Below are 9160 nucleotides of genomic sequence, written 5' to 3'. Positions count from 1 at the left end.
GGTTGGCCCAGGATCAGGCAGTGTTTCGTTCTACTGTGCATAAGGTTGCTATGGGTCGGTACTGACTCAATGGCATACAACAACAACAAAGTAACCCTTTCAAAAGAGTGCTAATACAATTTTTTGAAAAGGTGACCAAAATTGTTTGTTGAATAAATAGATAAATGCATTAATGAACGCGACATCCAGAGACTTAGGTTCTGGTTCTGTTTCTGCCATTGACTACCACAACTTTAGACTTACAGCTCATTCACAATGGACAATTGTTTTAAACTTGCTCAACACCAATTTTTGTGCTTTCGTTAATGGCTTTCCTCAATTTGTGATTATCTTCCACACATTTCAGCTGTCATTTTTTCATCTTTGCAGACACCAATCACATGCCACCTTCAGGAAACTTTCTTTGTTTTTTCTATTTGAGAGCAGTGAAGTCACTGGGCTTGGTGTCATCTCACGTGGTTACTCATGGTGTTCCACCCTTCATATACCAGACCATACAGAATCCTTAGTAATGTTGAGTTTCTGTTTTAATCATAGAGCAATATGTAATAAATATAGTGATATATTTCTTAAATGTGATGTCTCTTAGATTATTTGAATACTGAAAGCAAACTATGAAATCTTTTTCTTGCATTAAATTAGAACAGTATCAATTACTTTATTAGTAACTGAGCAAAAACTTCCTTTGATTTTTTTCTTTCTTTTCCTTTAATTACTACTTAATTATCAGAAAAAAAACCCAACAAACTATTGGTATAGGTACACAAATACTAATTACTACAACATTGTAGATAATACATCAGAAAGTTTTTCAAAATTAGTAACTACAAAAACATGAGCAACAATGAAAACTATACAGCATGTGCTAGTAGAGCAAGTAGACAAAACCACGTGAGATTTTTGAGAGCCCATAGCTGGGTTGGCACTTTCACCAGTAAGGAGTTGGCTTATTGATGCTGCTGGTTGAGATCAGACACCATACCCACAGCTCCAGCTCCATCTAGATACCCAAGGGTGGCATCTGCAGAGCGAAGCTGGGTGGGGATCACTTTCCCAGGGGTGGCAGGCAAGTCTGTGTGGGCCAAGTTGCTCAGTGAGGCGAACAGCAGCCTTGATTCCTGGGATGCTCTCTGCCCTCCTCCTCCGTCCTGGCCGCCCCCATAAGAATCAAACCATATATCTCAATCCTAGAATGCGAAAAATGTGCCTCAGCTTGATAGGCATGAAGTGATCTGCAGAAAGGCTGGGAGGAGCCCTGCTCTCCAGGCAGAGGCCCAGTGCAAGGACTCTCAGCCTGAGTGGCCCCTCCCATCCTCCCTCGGCCTCCTGCGGATATCAAAGACAGCATTGTGCATTGAGCCTTGGTCCTTCTGTGCTGAGAGGAGGAGGGAGGAGGGACACTGTTGGGAGGTTGTCCTCTCTCAGCACTGTTCTGGCTGGTGTTCCCAGGGGCTTCAGCCCGGGGACGATGGTGCACACATGGGTGGCTGCTTCTGCATCCCTGGGGAGCGGAGTCTGTCCTGGGTCCCAGGTGAGTATTCTGAGGGTCCTGGCCTGGGCTTAGCCAAAGTGGTTTTTCCAGAGAAGGATCAAAGGCCCACTGGGCTGGGAAGTTGCTTTTTCAAACACAGAGAGAAGACTATGGCTTCTGGTTGCCTCTTCCCCCTGCCCAGTTAGGTATTTTTCATTCTGGTTTTGCAAAAAAGGAAAAAGCCTTTTTTCCTGAAGAAAGACTTTTAGCTCACTCTGCTAAGAGGCAAGTACTACTCTTGGCTGCCACTCCCAGGGTGTGACTTCCTTTCTTCCCAAGATTCCGTAGGACAGGAAGAACGTTCAGGGGGTGGCTTCCTCTGTGCCTATGGGTGGGCATATTTGACCTCAGTCACCTCACTCCATTTTCATTAAGGTGCTGTTAATAGGGAAGAACGCTGCTCTTCTGCCTCCTACCTGTTACTATAGTATGACTTTCTTTGGTAAGTCAAATTGAGGCCATGGAGACAGATTGCTCTAAGAAGTTGTCAAATCATCTGAGATCTAACACAGAGCGACCAACCATCTTGGTTTGCCTTGGACTGGGGGCTTTCCAAGAACATGGGACTTCCAGTGCTTATATCAGGAGCACTCCTAGCTTTTACCCCCAAACAGATGACTTCTCCAAATAGTCTAGTAACTTGGCCTCCACAATATTGTTGTTGTTGCTAAGTGCCACTGAAGCGATTTTGATTCATAGTGACCCTGAGTAGGGTTTTTAAAGAGTAGCTGGTGGGTTTGAACCCCCGATCTTGTGGTTAGCAGTCCAGTACTTATCCTACAGCACTACAGCAGATCTCAACAATGTAGAAGGCACTGAAACCAACCAAACCAGTTGCTCTCTAGTTGATACTAACTCATGATGACCCCATGTGCTACAGATGAGAAGTGTACTTAGTCCATATGGTTTATAAAGCTTTAATCTTTCAGAAGCAGATCACCAGGCTTTTCTTCTGAGGCACTTTTGAGTAGGTTTGAACCACAGATCTTTCAGTTAGTAGTTGAGTGCTTAACCCTTTGCATTATCCAGGTGGACTCTTAAGCAAACCTGAAACTGATGTGCTCTGCTTCCATTGCATAAAGTCCCAGCCTAGGCACTTTGGGGCTTACATTAAGAATAAGATCCCAAATGAAGATCAGGCCTGGTGCAAAATCTATAAGCAACCAAACCCTCAAACAATGCCCTTGGCACAAAGCATGAACTTCAACTATGAATAACTTTCTTTCTTCAGATTTCTGGGATTTATAAACCTTTGAAATCCTTCCCTTAAATCCTATGTCATTGTTCCCCAAGGGGCAGACAGAGCTTGGGGTGGTGGGAAACACAGAAGGTCACTGATCTCTCAGACAGGAATTATGCTGGAGATCTGATTCTGTTTACTCCTGGTTAGACACATATATCACTTTCATGGTTAATTGACTGGCCTTGGAGACTAAAGTGTTTGGATTTGATCTTGCTTCTTTTGTCTTGAGCAATTTTCTTACCCTTTCTGTCCTTCAGTTTCCTCATCTGTACTTTAAAATATATATGAATATAATTATGCCTTCTTTGGAAGCTTGTAGGGGAAACCCTTAAAACAGTCTAATACACAGTTAAACATACCAAATGCTCTTGTTGTTAAGTGCTGTTGCGTCAGTTCTGACTCATAATGACCCACAACAGAATCAAACTGCCTGATCCGGCACCATCCTCTCAATTGTTATCATGTGTGAGTTCATTGCTGCTGCCATCACCAATCCATCTTGTTGGGATCTTCCTCTTTTTCGCTGATCTTCCATGTTCCCAAGCATGATGTCCTATTCCAGGGACTGGTCCCTCCTGACAGCATGTCCAAAGCATGAGAGACGAAGTCTCACCATCCTGGCTTCAAAGGAGCACTCTGGCAGTGTTTTCCAGAAATAGATTTGTTTATTCTTCTGGAAGTTCATGGTACTTTCAATATTCTTCTCCAACATTATAACTCAAATGCATCAATTCTTCTGTGGTCTTCCTTATTCACTGTCCAACGTTCACATGCATGTGAGGTTATTGAGGCTTGGGTTAGGCATACCTTAGTCATCAAACTGATATCTTTGCTCTTGAACACTTTAAAGAGGTCTTGTGCAGCAGATTTGCCTAATGCAATATGTCATTTGAATTTTTGACTTCAGCTTCCATGAGTGTTATTAGTGGCTCTAACCAAAATGAAGTCTTTGACAATTTCAATCATTTCTCCTTATATGGATATTGTTTATTAGTCCAGTGGTGAGGATTTTTGTTTTCTTTACATTGAGGTACAACCCATACCAAAGGCTGTTATCCATTGTTATTACTTTTCTCAGATCCTATCACATCTCCACCCCCTAATCTCATCTTTCTCCCATGGAGTGGATGGTGGATTTGAACTGCAGATCTTGCAGTTAGCAGCCCAATGTGTATGTAACCCAGTACACCTCCAGGGCTCCTTTCTATAAGATGGTGGTGGTGGTCGTGTGCTGTGGTGTTGGTTCCAACTCATAGTGACCCTGCATAGGATTTCTGAGGCTGTAAATCTTTACTGAAGCAGAAATCCTCATCTTTCTCCCATGGAACAGCTGGTAGTTTTGAACTGCTGACCTTGAGCAGCCCGACTTGTAACCACTACGCTAAGATAAGGGGTTGTCAATTCTGCCTTGTGGTGGTATCTCAGGGAGCTCTGCCCCTGATTCCTGGCCTCCATCTTTAGTCAGAGCAGCTCTGCTTCAGCCAAAGACTTCATATAAAACAGACCTGCAGCTCCAAATGTACCAACAAACTGACATTGAAGAAGGCGTCCTTAAAATTCTTATGGGACATCAGTCAATTATTCTATCCTTTCACCTATTTTTTTTGGCATCGATAATTGTTTGGATCCTGGATTTATTTTTTTGTAAGAATCAGACTGATATTTATTTCTGCTGAGGCTTCTCATGTCATCCCCCATACTTTTATCTAAGCATGCCAGGGTTTTCCCTAGGGAAGTTGATATGGAATTGTTGGTCTGAGTTCAGTTGATACAAGTTTCCCCACTCTAGGTTCCCTTATTTATACTAGAGATTTAGAATAAAGTATAAGGCACATTTTGGAGTAACTTACAGTGTGTGGCCTTGGACAAGTCTCCTACATTCCATAAACCTCAGCTTTCCTGTCTGTAAAGTGAATACAATGGTAGTACCTATCACATGGGGCTGTTATAAGGATTAAATTAGAATATTTATCTTATGGATGTAGCAGAGTTGGGCTTCTGGTAACTGTGGACTGTTTTTCTATTTGGTAACATTGATTTCTTTATTATCCTTTTCTCTAATTTCTGACTCCACTGGAGCATAAGAAGTGCAATCTAGATGGAAGTGTAATGTTTCTTTGGTCACTACTGCCATTGTGTCTGTGTGGGTGGAAATGAACAGTGAAGAACAAGCCGTGAGTCTTCAGGGTCAAGGAGGCATAAAGGAGAAGACTCCTGATAGCACTGAGCCTTGGAAAGCTGCTGAACTGCTGTACCATGGGCTGACGCATACAGCAGGCAGGTTACATTCTTACTAAACAGGCCGAGCCGACAGCACCTGTTCTCCACGATGCTAATCAGCAATCTCCCAATTGCACATGGTGGAGAGGTGAATTTTTGACTTATTGCCATCATTTCTGACTTTTCAGGCTCTTTGAGATTCTTACCATTGTTGAATAAAGCACAATTGCTCATTTCAACACTTTAGTGGAGACATTTGGCAGACTTACATGCTTAAACAAAGATGTGGGAAAGATATGCTTACCTACTCATTGTTGTTTTTAAGCGCTGTCTAGTCTGTCTCCACTCATAGCAATACTGTGTAGGGTTTCCAAGGGATGGCTTGGAATATGAACCACCAACTTTGTGGTTCAAATAGACCTTTCAGTGCAGTGTTCATTCTACAGTGCCACACCAGGGTTCCATTACCTACACTAATCACTAGTATGTGTAACTTTCCTTTCAACATTATTGGTAATTTAAATAATCAGCATAATTATAGGAGACCATGGGTGAGTGGTGATAGCAGTAAACACTGTTTTATGTTTAAACTTCATGAGGCATTTCAAGCATACTTATAACCTCTCATATTAGAATAATAAACCTACCATATAGTTTTATCTAATTGTCTTCTCTTCAAACTTCCTATTTCTTTTTTAAAGCAATACAACACTATAGATATAATGAGGAGCCCATAGTTACCCCCCACCCCAGAATTAATCACTTTCAAAGATTCAGTGGTTTTGTGCCTGTATTATATATGCATAATCTACAATCATTACAAAAAAATGGTCTGCAGATTTCAAAACTTAAAAGGATGTTACACTGTCATATTACGCAACTTGGAGTTTTTCTTCTCAACATTATAGCCTGCAAAATATCCATGCTTATACAAACGAGTACCGGTAGTTTCAGTAAGGAGAATGTGGATCTACTGCATAAAACTGACTGCTCATGCCCAAGAAGAAAAAACTATGTGGGTGGAGAAAATAACATGAAGAGAAAATGTTTAGTATTCAGTTTTCTTCTTAAATTTGGGGGTGCTGGTGAGCAGTGCAAATGATTTGCCCTTGGTCGTTAACCTAAAAGTTGGTGCTTCAAGCTTACACAGTTGCAGTATAGGAGAGAAAGGCCTGTTGATCTGTTTCTGTAAAGTTTACAGCCAAGAAAACCCCATGATGGAGCAATTCTACTATGTAACACATGGGGTCACCAGGAGTTGGAATTCATTGACAACAAAGTGTTTAAATTTTGGCTTTTGTGCGTGTGTGCATGTGTGTGTGTGTGGCAGGTAGGAGCAAAGAGAGTCTGAGAGAGGAGAAATGGGAGTGAATTCTCATTTCCATCAAGCTGCTGATTAGAAGCCTTTGAGTTCTAAGGTCAGGTTAACATAATGGATACAACATGGGCTGCATCCAGTGATCTGCATTGCCTCAGATTCTTTTTGCTAACTTACTGCATGGCCATGGAGAAATTGCTATCCTTCTCTGGGTTTTAGTTCTTACACTGTTAAATTAAAAGCGGAACTGAATGATCTCTTAAATCTCTTCCAACACTCATTCCCTGAGATTATTGTTTCTTTCCCATCTTTAGAGACAGAATCAATGTGTCAAGATGTCTTCTCTTTTCTTACGCCAACCCTTTCTACATGTACACTTCGGTGGCATTGACTATATTCTCTGAGTTGAGCGCCCACTCTGCTTTGTTCTTTTCCCATTAGCAATAACTCATTATTCCCTAAATTGCTATTGCCAATTTGATCCCGTATAGATAGATATTGAAAGAGCATAATGTCTGTCTTAATCATTTGTGGTGCTGTGGGATAAAGCACTGGACCACAAGGTCAGTTTGAACCACAAGGTCGATGGTTCAAACTCATCAGCTACTGACCCTCCACTCTACCAAGCAGGATGTTTTTCTTGAGGGACGTATCCAAAGTGCAAGAAATGAAGCCTCACCATTCTAAAGAACATTCTGGTGTACTTCTTCCAAGACAAATTTACTTATTCTTCTGGCAGTCCATGGTACTTTCAATATTCTTCACCAACACCATAATTCAAATGTATTGTATTTTTCTCCGGACTTCCTTAATTACTGCCCAACTTTCACATGCATATGAGGCAATTGAAAATACTATGGCTTGGGTCAGGCACACCTAAATTCTCAAACTGACACCTTTGCTCTTTAACACTTTTAAAGAGGTCTTTGGCAACAGATTTATTTGCAATATGTCATTTGATTTCTTGATTAATGCTTCTGCGAACATTGAGAGTGGATTCAAGCAAAATGAAGTCTTTGACAAATTCAATCTTTTCTCTAGTGGTGAGGTTTTTTTTGATTTGTTTTGTTTTGTTTTTACATTGAGGTGTATTCTGTACTGAAGTATGTCATCATTAAGTATTTCAAGTTCTCTTCACTTCCAGCAAGCAGGGTTGTGTTATCTGCATATCACAAGTTTTCAATGAGTCTTCCTCTAATCCTGATGCCACTTTCTTCTTCATATAATCCAGTTTCTTGAATTTGCTCAGCATATTGATTGAATAAGGATGGTGAAAGAATACAACCCTGGCACACACCTTTCCTGATTTTAAACCATTCAGTTTGTCCTTGTTCTGCCTCTTGGTCTATCTAAGGTTCCTTATGAGTACAATTAAGTGTTCTAGAATACCAGTCTCTACAGAGTTGTCCATAGCTTGTCATGATCCACATAGTTGAGTGGATGTTTACTTTGCACAAGTAAATATCTTTTTGGTATTCCATGCTTTCAGCCAAGATCCATCTGACAACAGCAATGATATCCCTTGTTCCATGTCCTCTTCTGACTCGCACTTGAATTTCTGGCAGTTCCCTGTTGATACATTGCTGTAACCACTTTGAATCATCTTCAGAAAAAATTTTACTTATATGTAACATTAATGATAATGGTCCATAATTTCTACATTCTTTAGGGTCACCTTTCTTTGGAATGAGCACTAGTATAGATCTCCTCCAGTTGATTGGCTAGATAGCTGTCTTCTGAATTTGTTGATACATAGACTACTGAGTGCTTCTAGTGTGGCATTAGTTAGTTGAAAGATTTCGATTTGTATTTTGTCAGTTCCTGGATCTTGTTTTGGCGAATGCCTTCAGTGCAACTTGGATTTATTCCTTCAGTACTATTGATTCTTGGTCATATGTTACCTCTTGAATGGTTGAATATTGACCAATGCTTTTTGGTACAGTGGCTCTGTGTATTCATTCCATTATTTATTTTATTTTATTTTTTTGGTGGGGGAAATATTCATTTATTTTCCATTTTTTTGTTGGTTACTGTGGTGTATAGGGTGGAGAGAGGGGAGGAAGGGGAAGGTGGAGCACAGGGTAGGGAATAGGCACAGGACAGTAGAGCACAGGGTAGGGAATAGACACAGGATAGTTTGGGTGCTTGGGGGGGGCATGCACTAGAAGGGGAAGGGGAAAGGAAAAACAAGGCAGATGGGAGAATAGCTAGGCTGACTTACATGGGCTAAATAAGACAGAGGTAAATAATGATGTGAGTACAACTGTGGAACAACAGGGCTCGTGGATGCAAAGATTGATCCATGGTTTGAATGGGTAAAAGTGGGGAAATGATGTTAAGATGCTTGGCTGTCTTTTGAATCTTGGTTTCCCTTGCCTACTATTGTAAAATAGACACTTGAAGGGGAGAGAGAGGAATAGCCAGAAACATCACCAGAGAAAGCTTGTAAATGGGTCTTCAGCCTATAACTGATTGAAATACCTAAAATGTGGCTAGAACTTGCCCAGTGAAGGAGGATCCCTGCAGAGCCTTTGCACTGAACAAGACCATAGGTGGAATTCTGATCCCCACCCAGAATCTTCTCATGTGGGACATTTCCACTTGAAAGGACAAGTAGACCAGTCTGGAGCAGATGTTTTTCTTCCTCTCCTTTTCTGCTGTCAGTCTCTATTTATACAGTCTCTTTCCTTGTACATCATATTCTTCCGGGTCCATGTTAGAAAGCTTGTTCAGTTCCCCTTAGTTTTCAAGTGAGGCAAAAGAACTTCCATACCTTCACTCAATTCAGAATCCATTGTCAATGTGCTGAATCCAATGCTGGCTGGATGAATTCCTAGGCTTTGGAGCT

At 41.1% G+C, this 9160-nt stretch overlaps 1 protein-coding gene across 2 annotated transcripts in view; it reads left to right on the top strand.

Moving 5' to 3' along the window:
- Positions 1 to 1385: 1385 nt before the first annotated feature.
- The window catches only part of SH3TC2 (SH3 domain and tetratricopeptide repeats 2), a 76812-nt gene continuing 69037 nt past the window's right edge, over positions 1386 to 9160 (top strand). The window contains exon 1 of one of the 2 annotated variants that reach the window (XM_006863853.1): positions 1386 to 1531. In XM_006863853.1, the coding sequence (XP_006863915.1) occupies positions 1480 to 1531 (52 nt within the window). In that variant the 5' untranslated portion in view covers positions 1386 to 1479. The remainder of the gene's footprint in view (positions 1532 to 9160) is intronic. The other variant, XM_006863854.1, reaches the window with a different exon arrangement.

Source organism: Chrysochloris asiatica, unplaced genomic scaffold (assembly GCF_000296735.1).
Source record: "Chrysochloris asiatica unplaced genomic scaffold, ChrAsi1.0 scaffold00057, whole genome shotgun sequence".
In the NCBI taxonomy this organism is placed as follows: Eukaryota; Metazoa; Chordata; class Mammalia; order Afrosoricida; family Chrysochloridae; genus Chrysochloris; species Chrysochloris asiatica.
Note: the sequence above shows the minus strand (reverse complement) of the source record. Positions and strands in the feature narration are given on the sequence as shown.